At 43.2% G+C, this 19,263-nt stretch overlaps 1 protein-coding gene across 3 annotated transcripts in view; it reads left to right on the plus strand.

Annotated features, from left to right (window-relative positions):
* The window catches only part of ADAMTS18 (ADAM metallopeptidase with thrombospondin type 1 motif 18), a 135,126-nt gene that overhangs the window by 92,749 nt on the left and 23,114 nt on the right, over positions 1-19,263 (plus strand). For all 3 annotated transcript variants that reach the window (XM_079116963.1, XM_079116964.1, XM_079116965.1), the window contains 4 exons: positions 1,976-2,148; positions 5,793-5,923; positions 6,626-6,749; positions 7,782-8,026. In XM_079116963.1, the coding sequence (XP_078973089.1) occupies positions 1,976-2,148; positions 5,793-5,923; positions 6,626-6,749; positions 7,782-8,026 (673 nt within the window). The remainder of the gene's footprint in view (positions 1-1,975; positions 2,149-5,792; positions 5,924-6,625; positions 6,750-7,781; positions 8,027-19,263) is intronic.

Genomic DNA, 19,263 nt, shown 5'->3' on the forward strand with positions numbered 1-19,263 from the left:
TTGAATTTCAGGCGGAAAGTCTTACCCTGAGAAATTTGCTTGCAATATGCCTTGTGAAGACGACTAGGAATATTGAAGTTGTGATGAAGCCCTTTCAGGTTTTCTAGATGCTTTTTAGATGATAATTTAAGGAGTCTTTAGGGGTTTGATCTAGCACAGTCTCTGCTGCATGTTTTAAGTAGTTTCTCTGGAATGTTTTGAAATAGCAGAAACATCTCATTCTGGCAATGTGACCTTTCCTGTTTCTGTTGAGTCCACTTAGCAGGCAGTTAGGGGAGAACTTGATAAAATGCTGGTGCAAATCCAGAGGTGTTTTATAGCATGCTTGTGCTTCCCAGGGAGACCAGGAATTTTAATCACATCAACTGATTAATCTGGAGCTCCCTTTCATGTTACACGTTGACATTGAATTTTGATGCACAGTGATCCACAGTCAAGCTTCAGTCTTTGGAGAAAGCTGTGCAAAGGGGGTAATGAGAAAAAGGAACTGCTCTGTGCACAGTAGACTGGGTGGGTGGTTAGTAGTAGTTGTCAGTGTGGTGCTGATGGTGTTTGTCTTACTCTCACTGGTTTTTGTAGCTCTGAGTCTGCCAACTGAGATCTTAAAGAGCTTGCCCTTCAGAAATGATCATTTGTGTCCTCATGGGGTTCCCGACTCTGGAAACCCATTCCCCACTGTACTTGGCAGGAAAGTAGGAGACTCCCTGCAAGGTTAAGAAATGGTTCTGTGCATGAGAACAAAGCAACGTTTTCCCTCAGAGCTCAGGATCAATCCGAATGTCATCCTAAGGACTGACAGCTGGATGGGAGGTCCCGGCAAACAGGATTTTCTGTGCCTTCTCCCTAGGGTCCTGCCCTTGTCTGCAAAGGTGCATGGAAAAGCTTAGGAAGATGGGAAATGGGAGAAGCTGGAGGTGAGGATGGGCTCATGTCAGGCCTCTGGGTGCCAGTGCAAGGGCACTGTGCATGTGGCACGTGAGCACCCAGCATGTTACTAAGCTGGTGTGTGTGTCTACAGATTTCCCTGACAGGAGGAGTCTTTCAGAAAGATGTTCCTTGGCCATTTGTATTTGTTCTCTTGAGAAATGTCTGTTAAGTTTTTTGCTCATGTATTGATTGGATTATTTTTTGGTTAGTTAGTTGTTGTGTTTTGGGCTCTTCATATATTCTGAATATTAATTCTCTGTCCAGAGAGTAGCTGGCAAATATTTTCTCCCATTCCGTAGGCTGTCTCTTCATGCTCTTAATTTCTTCCTTTGCTGTGCAGAAGTTTTTTAATTTCATGCCATCCCACTTATTGATTCTTGATTTTATTTCTTGAGTTTTAGGGGTCTTGTTAAAGAAGTTCATGTCTTCACCTATATGTGGAGTGTTGACTTTACATTTTCTTCTAGTAGTGGCAAAGTTTCTGATCTAATTCCTAGGTCTTTGATCCACTTTGGGTTGACTTTTGTGCAGGATGAGGGATAGGTCAGGAAGGGAGGTCCAGGGAACAAGATTGATCAGATTATGTATATGCCTGCACGATTGTCACAATCCCACTATTATGGATAATTACAAGGCACCAATAAAAATCATTAAAAAAATTATTCTTTCATCAGTCACTAAGGAAATTGCCAGGACATAAAAACCAAATCGGAGATGGCAAATAAGTTTGATTTTATGTGCCAATGCCAATTTAATGAGAAATAGATGCCAAAGGCTACGTTGAGAAAGATTTTGAACCCAGGCCAAGGCCAAGTTTCTGCAAAAAGAAGAGAGAGAGAAAAAAAGAATGCCCAGATTGGTTAATTATGTCTGCAGTGGATGCAGAGGGCGTGGCAAGTCATATCTACATAGTCCCCTTCCTGTAACAAACTGTGTACAGCTGAATACACCGAAAGTGCTCAGAGGATTGTCGCTTCCCTTACGATCGCACGTGCCTGGTGATGAGGCTTTCGATGGCTAGCATTAACGTTCTGAATTTTATTTTTAGGCCTCAGTATGGTGGCAAGTTCTGTCCCGGCTCTAGCCGGGCTTATCAGCTGTGCAACACGGAGCCTTGTCACCAGAGCAGCCTGGATTTCCGAGCCCAGCAGTGCGCAGAGTATAACAGCAAACCTTTCCGTGGATGGTTCTACCAGTGGAAACCCTACACCAAAGTGGAAGGTAATTCGGCCTCTGGGACCCTCATAAATGTCTCCCTGAGAAGGAACAACTCAGAAGAAACCGCTGCCTCTGTAACAGCTTCGCTGTTCACCTTTCCCTCCCCGGACTCGTTCTGGTTCCGTTTCTGTTCACTTTCATACGTTTGGTTTATTGTTCCACATTTTTTTTTCACAAGATACTCCTTGTCTCCCAGATCTGTAAGCAAGAAGGATCCATGTGTTTGGTTATGTTTCCAAACTTAATTTTGACATTTCAGCAATTTTGTCTCCCAGGGATCGTAATTGAAATTGGTATGAGATGTCCAGACCCAAAACTCGTGAAACCATATATACCCCTCAGAGACATCATCCTCAGTAACTGACAAGTCCAATGATTTCAAGCCCAGGAAGGCCTGTTTATAAAGAGCATTTGTGCACGTGGGCACCTCCCCCCTCAAAAAAATGTGAATAAAAAATGACCTCAGTACTAGGTTCTTAGTACTTATTATAACTTAAAGTTACTGGCTTGTATTTTGCTTTTTAAATCAACTTGTTTTTATTTTGGCTAAAGACCACAGCATTTATTTTAGCTGCAACGTGAGAATTTAATGTGCTTTCTGTTACCTCAGCAGGATTAAGCTGTTACTATTCCCCTTATTTTCTTTCTGCTTTTGTATCCACTTGACTTATGCAAACTCACCCATGTTCCCTTGAGAAAAGATACACGTGAATCCCAAATGCACATGTGCAGAGGGGTGTGGAAGGGGAAAAACCTCAATTTTCCAACAATTGAAGTGTTCTTGTGCAAAAGCTCCAAATGAGCCTATATGAATTGCCATCAAGGAAATCACTGTTATTAGAGCCATCAGTATAACAAGTAGAGCCTCCAAATCCAAAGGGAGAAGGGTGCATCTCTGCTGAGTACCATCCGGGCCTTTTCAGGACCATTGACCGGGTTCTGGTCGTGACTGTCCAAAAGCACAGCTATGGTCACACAGGAACATTTTGAAAGCTATCTCAGGAGGAAATAATGAAGGACTTGGGGACATTGCCATAGAAAAGAGACTAGTTATAGTCCAGACTTTGGAGGACAACTGAATTAGAAAAGGTTTTAGATTTGTCTGAAACTCTTGCGGAGAACACCATTCAAGGGCTACGTTCTCTTGGAATCTCATGAGTTTCTCAGACCTCCCTTGCCAGTCCCTCCAAAGTTTTGTCCTTCATTCCATTCTCTCCGACACCTTCACCCTGCCTTATTTTTTCATAGCCCTTATCAGGACTTGGATGTATTCTTATGAACCCAGTCAATTTATTATCTTTCTCCCTTGAGAATCTAGGCTGCATGAAGACTAAGGCTTGGTCCATCTTGAGCATGCTTATCTCTTCAGGGTCTATGACTTCAGAAATGAATGAACCAATATGTCCTGTCCCAGGTGGGAGTGCGTCTGTCCCCTTTGTGAGGAGGGAGCTCTCCATCACTAGAGGCATCCTCCTGGGAAGGATGCTATGCAGCCAGGTCAAGCACTTGAGTGGACAGAACAGTTGAAGTTGGTCCCAGTTAGGGATTTGATGATTTGTTCCCTCTTGGTTGCATACTCTCTTGTCCCTGTGTTTCTTACCTATGGTCCTTTCCCCGGGGTTCTGCATCCTTCTCTGTACTTCCTTCTGTTCTTTGCTTTGGCTTCTTGGATATCCCTTGGTCTTTTCCACATTGCAACTTCCTTCAAATACCATGTTTAAGAAATCTGTTCTGTTACTGTCTTTTAAATAACTTCTATGTCAAATACATGAAAAGTTAAACAGATAAATTTTATAACTAAAAAGATACTTTTTTGGGAAGATAGCATCAAATTAATAAGCTTCTGTAACAAAGGAAATGATAAAGAGCATGAAGAGAGAGCCTGCAGAATGGGAGAAAATCTCTGCCACTACTCTCCTGATAGAAGATTAATATCCAGAATATATAAAGAACTCAAAAAGCTTAACACCAAGAAAACAAATAATCAATCAAGAAATGAGCAAAAGAAAAAAAAACACAAATATATGAAAAAGGGTTGAACATCTCTAGCAATCAGGAAAATGCAAATTGAAATTACTCTGTGATTTCATCTCATTATAGTTAGAATGACTCTTGGGTTTCAATGTCCTTTTACTAATCTTATTGCAGTTTTCACTAAATAGGGCACATGCAATCTCACTTATTCTCTCTGCAGAGGTTTACTGAGCTTTTTTTGCGTAGGAGGTGATCTGGAAGTTGCATATGAGAATATGTGGAATTAAGTGCCCATAGCCTTTGGATCTCATTTCCCAGTAAAGGGAGACAGATTAAGGGCATCTGGTCTCTCCTTCTTCTTCTTATACTTATATCAGAAAAGTCTGACCATGACTTGAAGGTCTGTGGCATTGCTGCCATTGAAGAAGAGCACGGGAAGACTTCAATTGTAGACAGCCTTTGTTCTACAGTGGTGACCCCACCCCCCCCCCCTTCTTTCTTTCTGTTTCTAATGGATCAGTTCACAAACTTTCCCAGGAATCTGTGCTGGAAAAAGTGAGCTTTCTGGAATATGTTAAAACTTGGGAATGATAGAAAAAAGAGGGATGTGTGTCGTCCAACTTCCTAATCTCGTGTGCAGAAATTAGGAGGCATTAAAATAAAGCTGATATTTTTCAAAAACGTAGTTGAGAAACTTCATCCACCCACGCATCTACATATTTCGACCACAATAATTTATTTCTTTCACATCAACTTTTGACTTTCTTTTATTGGGGGGTTTGATGAATCATGACTGTTTGCAAACTGTTTACACATTTGTTGTAAAACTGTTGTTAGGGATGTCACTCCGTGTCGCCTACATAAGGTCCCCTGTGAGCGACGTCATCTGGAATTCCTGGCCAAGGAGAGCACTTTCTGTTTGAGAAGTTGACATAGTAACTCCTTTCTGATATGGTAACATGAGCACCATTAATATAATATCTTTTTCTGTTACCTGTGGTCCCAGAAACTTCTGAGGGCCTTCGTGGCCAGCTCGGGATCCTTTTCCACCTTCAGGATTCTTTATTTTTCCTTTTTCCTCTTCATGATATGATTTTGCTCTATATGTTTTCTGAGCATGGACAGTGTGCTTTTTTTATGACATGCCTAAAACTTTTCCTCTTTACAGATGGAATAAATATCTAAAGTAGTCCAGTCCTAAGTCAAGATAACCAAACCAGGGCCTGACCTGTTTTGTAAAATTAGTTTCACCAGACACAGCAACACCACTTATGGCTGAGCACAGGGTCCAAGAAGCCTAGACTACTCACCATCCAAGAGGCTAGCTATATGACTCACCAGTTTTGTACATGGTGACTGTCACCATGGTTGGTTAAATGGTCATTTTTGTGGTGGCTGCTGTGCTGGGGATCAAACCTAGGACCTCACATATTGCTAGGCAAGCACTGTACCACTGAGCTCCAATCCCAGCCCCTGGATTGTTAGGTGGGGTTCATATTTTTAAAAGCCACATGCACATGTGGGTCCAGAGATACACATGCGTGGAACTGCGTCACGTTGTCTGTGTTGATCACGATTGTTTGCTGAGTAAATCTAATTGACCTTTTAGTTGTCAGGGCATTTTCCTTGCAATTTTCCCTTGACCCTGTCCACTCTCATTTCTTTGCTTCTAGAGGAAGATCGATGTAAACTGTACTGCAAGGCGGAGAACTTTGAATTTTTTTTTGCCATGTCCGGCAAGGTGAAAGATGGGACTCCTTGTTCCCCCCACAAAAGCGACGTCTGTATCGATGGGATTTGTGAAGTAAGAGAACATTCCTGCTTTGGGTGTATGGTCATGCCGCCAGGAGTGTGGTGAGAGGTTCTCCATAGGCGATGCTCAGTAGGGATGTGAAGGCCATCTCCACATTCCTGGCTCACTTTCTGCATGACCCCCATCCAGTTATTTCAGTTTCTCTTTCACTCCGTTTCCCCCTGTGTGGAATACCCTACTTTCCATAGTGAAGTTAAAAAAAAGAACAACGTAAGTAATGCTGAACGTCTGCCTTTTTCTAAGTACATTCATACACTGCATTGTTAGGACCTCAAAATATCTCTGTTGAAATAGCGCTGCTTCTTCTCCTTCCTTGCTGGGTGCTCACTCACTCCCCCATTTCAGTTTGATTGTGAGCTCTGTGATCCTCTAAAGGTGCGTGTGGACGTAGATGTGCTGTCTGGCATTTTGATTGTTCGGTCACAGAACTGGCACGAAGTTCTCACCTGGCGTTTGTAGGTGACTTTATCCCACTTTTGCAGATGTAGAGTCTGAGCTTAGTTGTGCAACCTGTTCTGTTACATATATAATAATGGTGGAGAAAAGATTTGCGCCCCAACCAAACTTGAAACTGGACTTTACATCGGGTGCTGCGCTGCCTCCATAAACTTCTATAACCACAGAAAACTCGTGCCTCCTAGTTATTCTTAGTCACTGACGTTTCTGATTTCTTATTTTTCTCTTTATTTTTAGCCGGTGGGATGTGATCATGAACTTGGCTCTAAAGCTGTTTTGGATGCATGTGGTGTTTGCAAAGGTGATAATTCGACATGCAAGTTTTACAAAGGCCTATACCTCAACCAGCACAAAGCAAACGGTAAGAGATGCTGCTCTGCCTCTTCCAAGGCTGGTGAAGCATGTGTGCAGCTGACTGGGTTTGAGTCAGGCTAACGGTAGCAGCTGCCATGACACTGAGATGAGGGCCTTTGTCACTCCTGCAGGAACAAGGGAGAGTAGATGGCTTTTAGAGGGAGGGGTTTGTCAGCATAGCACATCTCAGAAATGCTTTGAAGGAATGCCTTCTGACTGTGCAGTTCCAATGTGCCAACTGTCATAAGCCCCACAAGAAACTTAGAAAGTTAGCCAGCCTGGGCTCACCGTGGTACACGAACGTTCCAAGTAGTTATCTAAACATCTTGAGTAAAATCAAACCTTCGATCTCTATTTTCTGAGGCTCACTGTTAACGGTACATGGCCAGGTTTCTTCTGGCTAGATGAAGAAGAACAAGGAGGGTTTTTGAGTGTTGTGGCCTTTGTTGGTATGTCAGTCAGCTTTCTGTCTCTGTGACCAAAATACCAGACAAGAACAACTCAGAGGAAGAAAAGTTTATTCTGGCTCACAGTTTCAGAGGTTCAGTCCTTGACTGGCCAACTCCATTGCTCTGGGTTCAAGAGGAGGCAAAACATCCTGGTGGAAGGGTGTAGGGGAGGAAAGCAGCTCAGGACGTGGTGAGCAAGAAGCAGAGAGACCTCTGCTTACCAGGGACAAAATATAAACCCCAAAGGCACATCTCCAGTGATTTACTTCTCCAGCAACACCCTACCAGCCTATAGTTAGTACCCTGTTAATTTATATCGGTGGTCTGGGAAGCAGAAGAATGTGTCTCTCAACTATAGACACCTGCTTGGTGAAACACTGGGAGAGTCAAATACATTTTCTTCTAATGTTTCTACAACTTGAAAAATGAGTCAATTATTTATTTTTACTTTGTGGAATGGGAGCAAATATCAGTTAATGATTCAAAAACTCTGCTGTATAAAAATAGGCGCCCCTCATCTGTAAGTGCTTCTGGTTGCCTTTCTGCAGTGCACAATGCAGAATACAGAAATGTTCTATTCTTTCCTTTAGAATATTATCCAGTGGTCATCATCCCAGCTGGGGCCCGAAGCATCGAAATCCAGGAGCTGCAGGTTTCTTCCAGTTATCTTGCCGTTCGAAGCCTCAGTCAAAAGTATTACCTCACAGGGGGCTGGAGCATTGACTGGCCAGGGGACTTCTCCTTTGCTGGGACCACATTCGAATACCAGCGCTCCTTAAACCACCCAGAACGACTGTATGCACCAGGACCCACCAATGAGACGCTGGTCTTTGAAGTAAGCCCCTTCTGCTGATTCAGTTCTCAGTGCTTCTAGGTACATTTATAGCAAAGACCCCAATTTGAGCTAGCTCCAAGGACTCCAATCCTTGTGTTTCAAATTTATTTCCTAATAGGCTAACTTTCAAAGTTTAATGAGGAGCTGGATATGGTGGTGCATGCCTGGAATCTCAGTGACTCTGGAGGCTGAGGCAAGTTCAAGGCCAGCCTCAGCAATTTAGCAAGAACCTGTCTGAAGAATTTTTGAAAAGGGGTGGGGGTGCTGGGGATGTGGCTCAGTGGAAAAGCACACAATCTCTATTATTGTTAAAAAAATAAAAAGTACAAAGAGGAAATGCCAGTTAACGATTCCATCTTGGGGACGAGAACAGAAGTCAGTGGACTTCCAGAAAAATGTGTTGATTTTCACATTTTATATGCCAGACTTTCACCATCATGCTTGGCTTTCCTGAACTCCAAGGAGTGCAGTGGGAACACTTGGTAAATTATTCCCCTTGGTCTGTGTCCGTCATGTGGCTGGTCCATTGTAGTTATCCAAGACCCAGGTCAGCTAGCCTGGGAGGAGCAGTTATCTAATGGAGAAAAATGCTTCCTTGAGTGTCCACAGTTTGTCATGCTAAACTATCATAATTATGTAGGTCCCGATTTCCCCAGAAATAAGAAAAGATGAATACATTAATGGGTAATAATGACGGTAATAAACCCAGCCGACATGTCTGCAAATAACCGCAAGATGATTATGTAGTCTTCATCATGTCTCTGAGGTTACTTTTTTTCTCATTGGTAAAATGGGACTGATGGTTTGCTCCCTCAGGCACGTGATTTGTTTCAGCGTGTATAGAAATGATACTTGCATATTCTGAACACTTAGGAAACAGGCATTTATGTTCATCATTTTGAGCTTCAATTTCTTGTTGAAAAATGGGGGTGGAAAACAGTGATTCAGTCAGTTACTGCAACAAAATACCTGTGATAATCAACTTGTAAAGAGAAAAAGGTTTACTTTGGCTTGTCCGTCATCGGCTGGCCCCATTACTTTTGGGCCTGTGGTGATGCAACACATCATGGTGGGCATGCATGGTAGAGCTGCTCACCTCAGAGCCCCCAGGAGGTGGAAGAGAGAGAAAGAAGAGGGCCCTGGGTCCTACTAATACCCGATTTGGGGCATGCCCACAAATGACTGCAGGACTTGCAGCGAGGTCCCACCTCTTAGTTTCCACCACCTCCCATTAGCAAGGGCTGGGGCCAAGCCTATACCCCGGACCTTGGGGAGACACTTATCCAAACCATAGCACTTACCTCATGGTTTTGTCAGAAAAATATGGGATCAAGTGTGAAAAAAGGATAAAAGACTTACTCTCACAGCTAGGAAAAACCAGAGGTGAACCAAAGTCCAAATCTTTCCCATCTAAGAGTATGAAATCTACACTCAGTCTGGCCACACTGCTCTTCTCGTGTAAAGGAAGGATTTGATCAATGCAGCATTATGACTGGAATTGCTAAGGCTGTAAGTTACTGCATCCTCTTGTATTTCAGCATCATGCTAATCAGTGTCATGCATTAGTTATTGAATCGCCATTTTGCAGATGAGAAAACCAAGCCTTAAAGAGATCATGATACATGTAAGTGGCAGGACTCAGGTTTGAACTAAAGTCTTTCTGACTCTGTTGCCATGACATTATTTTATATCAAAGACACTGGAATGGCTCAGCCACCTGGCTTAGTAAGATTTTTCTCAACATGAAATTGCTATGGATGTTCCCTGGCGGGTACATAAACCCAAAAGTAGGAAATAGAGTGAGGGATAGACAGAGTTGTTTGGAAATGCATTCCGCCCGGATCTGAATTCACAACACAGTGAGAACATGACAGTGTATCTTGAGCAACTCAGACATACAACTTGATCTAAACGCTGAATATTTAAGAGGATTGCTATCAGGAGTTGGTTTAATGGTTTTTGCTTAAAATTTTCTATTTCTCCTTTGTGGCTTGATATGGTAATTTATTCAGGTAGCAATATTTGCATTATTGTGTTCTTTGTCCTGAGGAAAGTGTCTCAGTATTCACTTCCATGGGGCTTATAGCCTGCTGTGTCCCAAAGGTCACAGCGCATTTTGTTGGGATATGTAATTAGTAAAGCAATTTTCAGAGACAGATTCTCTCTGTCTAAACAAAGGCACCAATGTCTCTTCCATGCGCCATGGGACTGGATAATTCTTTGAACAAATAATACCATGTGACTGTGACATTGATGGTGGGTTCTTGCAGTTCTTGACAGTTTGGTGAGTACAGCAGTGAAAACAAGTTTCTTACCCTGTATGTTGGGGTTTGGGTTCTATGTATGTTGAGTTCTTTGGGGGGAATTTAGATGACATCTTGGAGTGTCTCCAATGGATTCTTAGATTTACTAGAACGTTAAAAAGCAGAAAAGTGAAAATACTCATGCGTCAGTCACTGAGTCACTCTGTGTCCCATGCCCTGGGCTTCTGCGGTGTCCCACATTGATAGTAAACTGGATATATAATTGTAGATGAAAGAAGAAAAAAAGCCAGGTGTCATAGTGCACGTCTGCAACCCCAGCATCTTGGGAGGCTGAGGCAGGAGAATTACAAGTTTGAAGCCAGGCTCAGCAACTTAGTAAGGCCCTAATGAACTTAATGAGACCCTGTCTCAAATAAAAGAACTAAAAATGGACTGGGGATGTGACTCAGTGGTTAAATATTCCTGGATCAATTATCCAGTGCCAAAAAAAAAAAAAAAAAAAAAAAACCACTAGAAAAACTAAACCTTCCTGCTATTATGAAACTTAGAGTGCTAGAAAGTACAGTATAGTGTTACAAAAGTAAGTACATAAATGGACACCGGGTTATAGGTGGCAGTATGTTCTGTGGAAGAAAGTCAGTGTGGGAAAAGGAAATGGAGATCACCTCTGGATTAGATAGCTGGTGGAGAAAGGTTATCTAGGACGAAACTTTAAATGAAGAGTAAACCAGACGGAGCACAGGATATTCTGGTGGAGGGTACAACAATTATAACCCCACGTTGAGAGTTAACTTACTGTTTTAGAACTTTAAAAATGTCCCATGTAGCTGGAGTGTGAGGAGAGAGTCCTGAGGTGGGGGTGGGTGGGAGGGGAGCCACAGAGGACATTTGAATCTGTGGTGAGCAGTTTGCATTTTGTGCTAAGAAGATCAGCGTCTCAACAAAGTGAGGGTTTTCAAAACCCACACTGGCTGCTCTGTAGGTAGGTGACTGGAGGGGGCACCAAGGGAGTTGGGAACAGAAGAAATGGATTCTTCTAGAATTCCAGGTAAGACGTACACGAAGCTGAAACTCAGAAGGTGACTGAACACAGAGGAAGTGGATCTGTTTGTTGAATATTGTGAATTGAGAGAATGTCTTTGGGAAGGTCTCTAGGGATGCATGGGAGGTGGGCTCAGGGAAGGGATGAAGGGGAGGTCTCAGGCTTCTTCCTACAGACTTCGGTGGAAGCTTTTACCATTCCCTGCATCTGCCTGGAGGATGCCTGCTGCGGGATTGGGGAGGGGAGTTCCGTTTTGACCACCCTCTATTCCATGAGTATCTTTGAGATTGAAGAGTGGCTAGCAACAGGAAGTCCTGCATGCGCTTGCAGCGCATCCGAAGCAGCCTTGGAAGGAACGTGTAAATGGTTTCTAAAGTAACTAGGTCGTGTATCATTTGTTAACTGAGCAGAGCACTTAGGTTTCAGTTTTCTTTGATAAGCTGCCTCTTGGGAGTAGCCAAATAGTTGCTATGCCAAGAACAGGCCATGCAAGGAGATGGTTGAACCCTGGTTGGCTGCACCAGTGAAGGAGAGCACACGCCTGGCGTGGCAGGCGTGCTCATGCCGGGTGGGACCCTCTCGGGCGTGGTGGGATTTTGCACGCAGAGGCGCGTCTCCCAGCAGCACCCTGGCCTTTCACCGTTCTTCCTCCCCTGTACCTGCACCTGTGCAGACAGTGGAGCCAGGTCTGGGTCTTCTTCCTACCCCTGCTCCAGCTACACCTATTTCCTTCTAGATTTTTTTTTTTTTTTTTTTCAGTGCTGGGGATTGAACCCAGGGCTTTGTGCTTGCAAGGCAGGCACTCTACCAACTGAGCTATATCCCCAGCTCCCTTCTAGATTTTTAAGGTGTTTAAAATCGATGTCTGCGTCCCGTCCTCCAAAGCCGTGCAAAGTCATTTTGCAGTGTGTTTGTCAAGCATTCCATTGACCTCCGGAGGCAACCTCAGACCTGCTGAGTGTCCGTTCCACACTCACACACTCACGAGACCCGGCGGTCTGCTCTTCAGATTTCAAAACCTCTGCCTCTCCTACAACATCAAGGCGGCCACTTGATGGTGACAGAGATGCTGCTTTTGAAGCGCGGTGGTGCCAGGTGAAGGATCGTTCTCCAGAGTAGCAATAGAATAGCCTTAAGCATTTACCTTGGAAACTGAGTAGAAGACAAATGACAAAATAAAATAAAATAAAATAAAATAAAATAAAATAAAATAAAATAAAATAAAATAAAATAAAAATCCATATGTAACTTTAGATTCAAAGATTAGGAGTATGCTGACCCCACCCCTAACCCTGAGCAGCTAATATAAGTCCCGCAAGTGGCTTTATCTCTGTGCTGTTCAATGTTCACCTTCATATATGGGCCAAATAACACAAGTTACACTTGCTGGATTTTTAAATCGCTTTTAAGAAAAATGTTTGGCCCCAGCTGATGTTTGAGTTTGCAAACGCAGCCGTGGACGGTGACCGTGGGTTGAAGTCCCTGTGGTCCTCTGGACTTGCTGTGGCTTCAGCCTGTGTGGCAGAAGATCCCTCCAGATCTCTCCAGGCTGTCACCAGGAGGTGCTCTTCTGTCCCTCTCGGCTGTCCATTTGACAGGGAGAGAGCAGGAATTCCAAATCCTATCGGACGAAGGCCAGGGAAAGGTGGAGCTCAAGAAGGAATCTGGCCCTTGAAATTGCACTTTAATTAAACCAAAGGCATAAGATTTGATTCCCCAGTTAGTGTTCTAGGTATTTTTCAATCTTGTTTTCTTCGAGGGAGGGCTCCCCCTACTCTCTTTATCAAGCTCTGCCCAGCAAACTTCTGTCCCTTCTGAGAAGTACATTTAGCCAGAAAGGCATCAGTGTGAGATGCCGGGTTGTGCCAAGAGGCCTTTGATCCATCACTAAGCAAATGTATCCAGACTGTGTTCTGGGGCTGGGGACAAAAAGAAACGCCGACTCAGGAAGCAGGAAGAGGTGCCTCTCCCGGTTTCTGCCACAGGCAATCAGAACAAAGTGCAGATCACTCCTGCTGAGGAATAGGCTTTTTGCTACTTCATGACAAGCAAGCTTTTTTTTTTTTTAATTGTTGTTTCTCTCTCTGGTTTTGTTCATCACCACAAAACCCTTCCCGTGCTTCACAGCCCTGTTGGTAATTTAAGTTTCGCTGTTAAAACATATATTCTCTGCAGAAAAACCACAACAAAGAGGAGAAATGATGGAGAGTGACAGGCGGGGACTGAGCTCCTTACTTTTATCTTTAAAACCTGAAATGTCCCCTTGTTGCCTGTCCCCTTGTCCCCTTGTTGTTGACCAAATGCAACAACTGACATGTTGTCCCTGGGCAGATACCGGCTTTGGGCTGAGCCTCTGTGGGCCTTGTTGAAAGCTCAGCTCCAAGTCTCATTCAGCTGCACACTTAGCCCTGACAAAAACTAAACCTTTGAGTTGTTCCCTGGGTACAAGATTCCATCCTCAGCCCTTTTACTTTTTATTTAGAGACAGGGTCTCACTAAGTTGCTTAGGGCCTCCCTGAATTGCTGAGGCTGGCCTTGAACCTGTGATCCTCCTGTCTCAGCCTCCCAAACCACTGGAATTACAGGCATGTGCCACTGCACCTGGCTCAAATATATATATTTTTACTACACATAAATACAATAAGAGCTAGCTAGAATAATATCCGCAATAATACAAAATTTTAGTTTCACCATGGTAGAGTAAGGTCACATCTGCTTGGCTATTGTTTTCCAAAGTCTTTTATGTACTCATTCAGATTCAATGAAAGCTTAAATTAATGTCCTTGAAATGGGAGCTGTCAGCAAACTATGTGGGTAGAAACCTGCATGATTAATTAGACATGCCTTATTTGTATTTTTAAAGGATTTATGGTTTCATTCAAAAGTCACAAGTGTATTTGAAGATTAAAAAAAATCAACTCCAGTAACCCCACATTATGTCTATTTTATCTTTTAAAAGAATTTGGGTTAATATCTTTAATATTTAAATTATACTTTATTATTCTCAGGAGAACATCAAATTTCTGGTCAGTTTTAATCACATGCTTATATCTTTCCAAAGTTGATAGAGCAGTTACTTTAGAAACTTAAAAGGAAAATAAGTAATGAATTACAATTTTGCAAAACTAGACTGTATCTTGATATCCAAGTGACCCATGACTTTATTCTTTAAAGGAAGTTAAATAAAGTTCATATGCCTCTCCATACAGCAACTATCAATTGAACCAAAATGAATACTTTGGGAGCCAAAAATACGTTCGCTCCAATATAAAAATGTTGAATATGTTTTACAATCCTGTGGGACGCTGAAATCAGAGTGTGGGAACCTACCAAAGTGGAAAATGCTGTTCCATCCACAGAAAGTATAAGTCTACACACAAAGGCACTTTCTCTTTGGCCACTTAAAATTGCTGCATATTCACTAAGTTCTCATTATAGTGTAAAATTCAGCACAAGGGTGTGTTTGCCAAGACAAACAAGGGTTCCACTGTGAGGGTCAGGCTCTTCTTTCTGACTCACGTGGGTGGCAGCATATCCTCCCAGTATCTTAGCTAATCCCTATCTTCGACCATCTCAAGATGTATTGATTTAGTAATTACGGGGAAAGAAATTTTTTTCTCTTTATTCCTCTTGACATCTGATTAAAAAAAAAAAAAATGAAAGAGATGTTGAGAAATCATTTGACACCCAGCCCTGTGCTAGATAAGAAGTACCAATGGTTAAGACACAAATCCTGGCAATCAAACTTTATGGTCTCAACCATAAAGTTTCAGAGAACGCCTTGGTACCTGGCCCTATTCTTTTGGGGTTAGACGGGGAACATGTAGTTCGTAATGTGACTAACTGTCCCTCGGTGACTTTGGAGGAATCACTTAGAGTACCTGGGTCTTGAGTTTTTCATTTGGGAAGTGACTTCGTCAGGATGACCACATGCCTTATGCCGTGTCCCACAGCACTGTGGTACCAGCAACCCTATGTTATCGGAGGATGACTTCTTTGTAGCTTCAACAACTGACATAGTATCTAGAACATTATGGAACACACTCACACAGTGAATGACACCCAATGATAAAATTTATCCATGCAAAATGTAAGACCTTGCCAGGTGCAGCGGCGCACACCTGTCGTCCCAGCAGCTCAGGAGGCTGAGGCAGGAGGATTGCAGGTTCAACACCAGCCTCAGCAACTTTGACCCTGCCTCTAAATAAACCATAAAAAGGGGGCTGGGGCTGTGGCTCAGTGGTTAAATGCTCCTGTTCCATCCCTGGTACCAAAAAAAGAAAAAAGTGAAAACCTCCTTTCAAATTGAAAAATCTTACTTTGAGGCTAGATAAATAACTCAATAAAAGAAGAACTTCTGTCCTGAAAGTTGGGAGCGAGGGGACCAGATCTTCTGTCCTCTGAAGACCCCCAGACATCTGTAGTACACGTTTATAAAACCACTGTGTTTGATCATCTTGTAGGACTGGCCTCAGAGCCACGCCGTCTACAGTTAAGTACAGTGAAGAGCATTTTTAAAGTGATGAAATTTGATCCCTTAAAACGCATTTGAGGAATCAGTGTGCTTCCTGAAGTACTCGCCTTCCCAGGTCGGTGTGAATAATTTACCCATAGGAAGCTGCCGACCAGCTGGTTCACAGAAGGCTCACCTCAGCCTGAGAGGCAGTTTTGCCTTCCCAGGATGGTGGGCTCACCAGATCCTTGCACATATGCCTGGGTGTTTTCCGTGTAGAGCAGAGTAATGCAATCCTGGGAGTAATTGACTGCTGTCAGGTAACCCCAGGACACAAGGTCATGGCCTGACACCAAATAAAAGTTGTCTACTGCTTCTGGTTATTTTTATATGTCAAAACTGTATAGGATGTCTAAGCTCAAGGTTTAAATTAAATGGAAAACAGACTTTCACTTTTATCACTTAGTCCTGAGCCAGTCCAACTTTAAAATGCAGTCTCTATTAGAGACAGTCATTCTCCTTGGGCTCTGATGGATTCGACATTGGCAGCAGGTAGATGTCAGTTTAAACAGTGCCAACCTCACTGATTTCCTCGGTGGCGGAGGGACGTTCCTCAGGGTAATCAAGGATTTGTCTGATTGTTTTAGGCCTTGAAATTTTTAGGCATTATTTAAGCCTGTCAATCACACTCCTATTTTGAAAATGTACACACACATATGTATAAATGACATATTTCTTCATTGTCCAGGGAAAAAGCTAGTCACAGACACACATGCTCCAGCACAAGAAGAAATAAACCTTAATCTGGCAACTGTATGCTTTCTGAGATCACTATAGATACAGTTTTTATAAACTAGATAGCTTCCATCTATTTCAACTTATTCTCTACAACCTAAGTCTGTCATGAAGATTAAAAAAATACCTAATTGAACTTATGTACTTGTTGGTCATCTGAAGGATTAAAAGTGAGCTTTTATTTTGATAGTCTCTAGGGCATTATGCATCAGTAGTCCCCCGTATTATGTTTGTTTTATTGGGTTTGGGAACAAAAATATGTGTGTTAGTTCTGTACTCCCTCCCCGCAAGCCTAGCGTAGTGTGTATTGGGGAAACGTGGTACAGGAATTCAAGTTTCAAGTGATGGAAGTGACTACTGAGAACCGGAGTTGAAATTTACACAGCTCAGTTGCAAACCCTCATTTTATCTGAAGAAGTCATCTGTGCTGGGCCTTGTGTGTCTTTCCATTTTGAGGTTTAGATGCAGGGGATTTAAGGTCACTTCCTTAGTTCTTTGTTTAAGCGCTGTGGAACAGGTTGTTGACTAGACGTCTTTAGGCCTTGGCAGTAAGGATTCTAGTGCAAAATGGGCTAATGTGAGATGGGCTAAGGTGTCCCTGTAGAGATGACACGCGTCTGGAGGTGACTGAAGACGAGCTTTTGTACCACCTCTCCTCCCCCACCTTCAATGTCCATCCCTCTGTCATCTCCCACACGTGCACAGGCACAGGGAGTGAGTCAGATTCTGTATCAAAGCGTCAAGCGGTCGGAGGGGCCATGAGGAAATTGTCGTGATGTTTCATTATAAAGTGACCGTCTGCTCATCCGAGCAATGGAGAATGACATGATAACACAGGTTGCTAGTCTACCACTGAAATCTGATCATCCGTATTTTTACAGTGCTGCTTTTTTAAAAAGTCTTAGAAAATGAAAGACTCTCTTTAATGTCAGCATTTTTTTTCCCCCTGGGCGAAGCAGCAGAAGGGGTGATTAACTCTTTGAAAGCCCGCTCCGCTCCTGTCCCGAGGGGAATCCTGAAGCTGAAACACGCACAGGCTTCTGCAATGACAGGGAGTGAGGAATAGGTTCACCCCGGGCTAGTTTCGAGGCAGGAAAAGACATCGAAAGAAAATTACTGTAATAAACAACTTCCTCCACTCTTTGGCAAAAGAAGATGATGGGGTGGCAGGGGACCAGGTGGACAGGCACATTGATCAATGAGATGATAGCGTGTGAGCACCGTTGACGAAGTATTAATTACCTTCTGGTCTAGCTCCCTCCTGGCGACCCTGTCAGCTAAATCCTCCCCAAGGGACAGGGGCTGAAATGACTGAAGATGTGGCTCTAGATAAAATCGGTGCAGGGGAGAGGAGATCAGCCAAGCAGCGTGGTCTGAGCGAAGACACAAGACGCGACAGAGGCCAAGAGGTACTGGAGAACTAATTCAGAACAGATGACATAAAACTCAACCTCGAGAGGACGACTCTGAGGTCACCTGGCAGTGGCACGTCCTTCATCTGGAGGTGGCCCTTTGCCGTTTGAAGCAGGGGCCTCCCGTTAATTCGTGGCAGACACCTCTGTGCTGGGCTGGAGGATGCTATTTATTTCTGCTCACTGCACTCTGAGGAAGGCTGATGAGTCGCCTCTGAGCCGGATGGAGAGTCAGTGCATCGGCCCACACCTTCCAAGCTGCCTCCCGGATGCGTTTTCCAAGTCCCTGGCCAGGGTCTCCCTCTTACTGCCTCTTGTCAAAGCCGATTCACTTACACCTAATAGCAGGGATGATACCTGGTCTGATTCTTCAAGCTTCGAAAAAGCAAGAAGGCAAAGAGGACTGGCTGCATTTCAACCTCACATGGGGATCCAGAAAGCACGTGAACTTAGGAAATGGTGAATCGGCACTGCCAAACGGCTCCTTCTTGAGACACGTACCGTGGTGCATTGTGAGACTGATCAAGGAAGGACCAAGCAGTAGGGTCTGTAGGATTGCAGTTGTTCAAGTAACGATTCCATAAAACAAATGCAGGGGAGAATAGAGGAGATTAAGAATCGCGTTTAAATTAGATAATAGCATGTTCAAGAAGTAAACATTTCAGGGTTGAATTCTGTATCACACAGTAATGTCTTAGCTTGCTGTGGAATCCCAGTGATAAAAAAACCTTTCCAAAATTTAACACAGTTTAAAATTTAAAATTAGAATCCTGGACACCATCACAATGTTTGGGAGGAATTGTTGTGAGAGTTAAGATGTCGGGGTTTGGAATCAGATGACACCGGAGAACTGAGTCCACTGCAGCTTCCTACCCGCTCTGTGACCTTGGGCTTTGGTTTATTTATCTATACGACTGGAATATTAATAGAGCCTTTTTATATTATCAATTTTAAAAGAATGTATTTACAGTGCTTTACCTGGCACACAAGAAGCATTCAGTAAGTATTGTTCTTATTACTTTTAAAGCAATCAAATATATTGTGGAAGATTAAAAGAACAGGTTTCCTAGCTTGCATTAAATAAAATTAAAAGTGGAAGCGAAATAAAGGAGGGTAATTACCCAAGATCACTCCAAGCGTCCTTTGTTTTAACTTTGTGTGCCCCAGGCAGAAAATGCATCACTGCCTCCCCCTCCTTTAGAGGGCAGTTGGTAGATCCCAGCCTTGTCTGTGGTTTTCCAACTTAAGAAGCTGTAAATTTTATAACTCTG

The sequence above is a fragment of the Sciurus vulgaris genome (assembly GCF_902686455.1).
Source record: "Sciurus vulgaris genome assembly, chromosome: 17".
NCBI classification, from domain to species: Eukaryota; Metazoa; Chordata; class Mammalia; order Rodentia; family Sciuridae; genus Sciurus; species Sciurus vulgaris.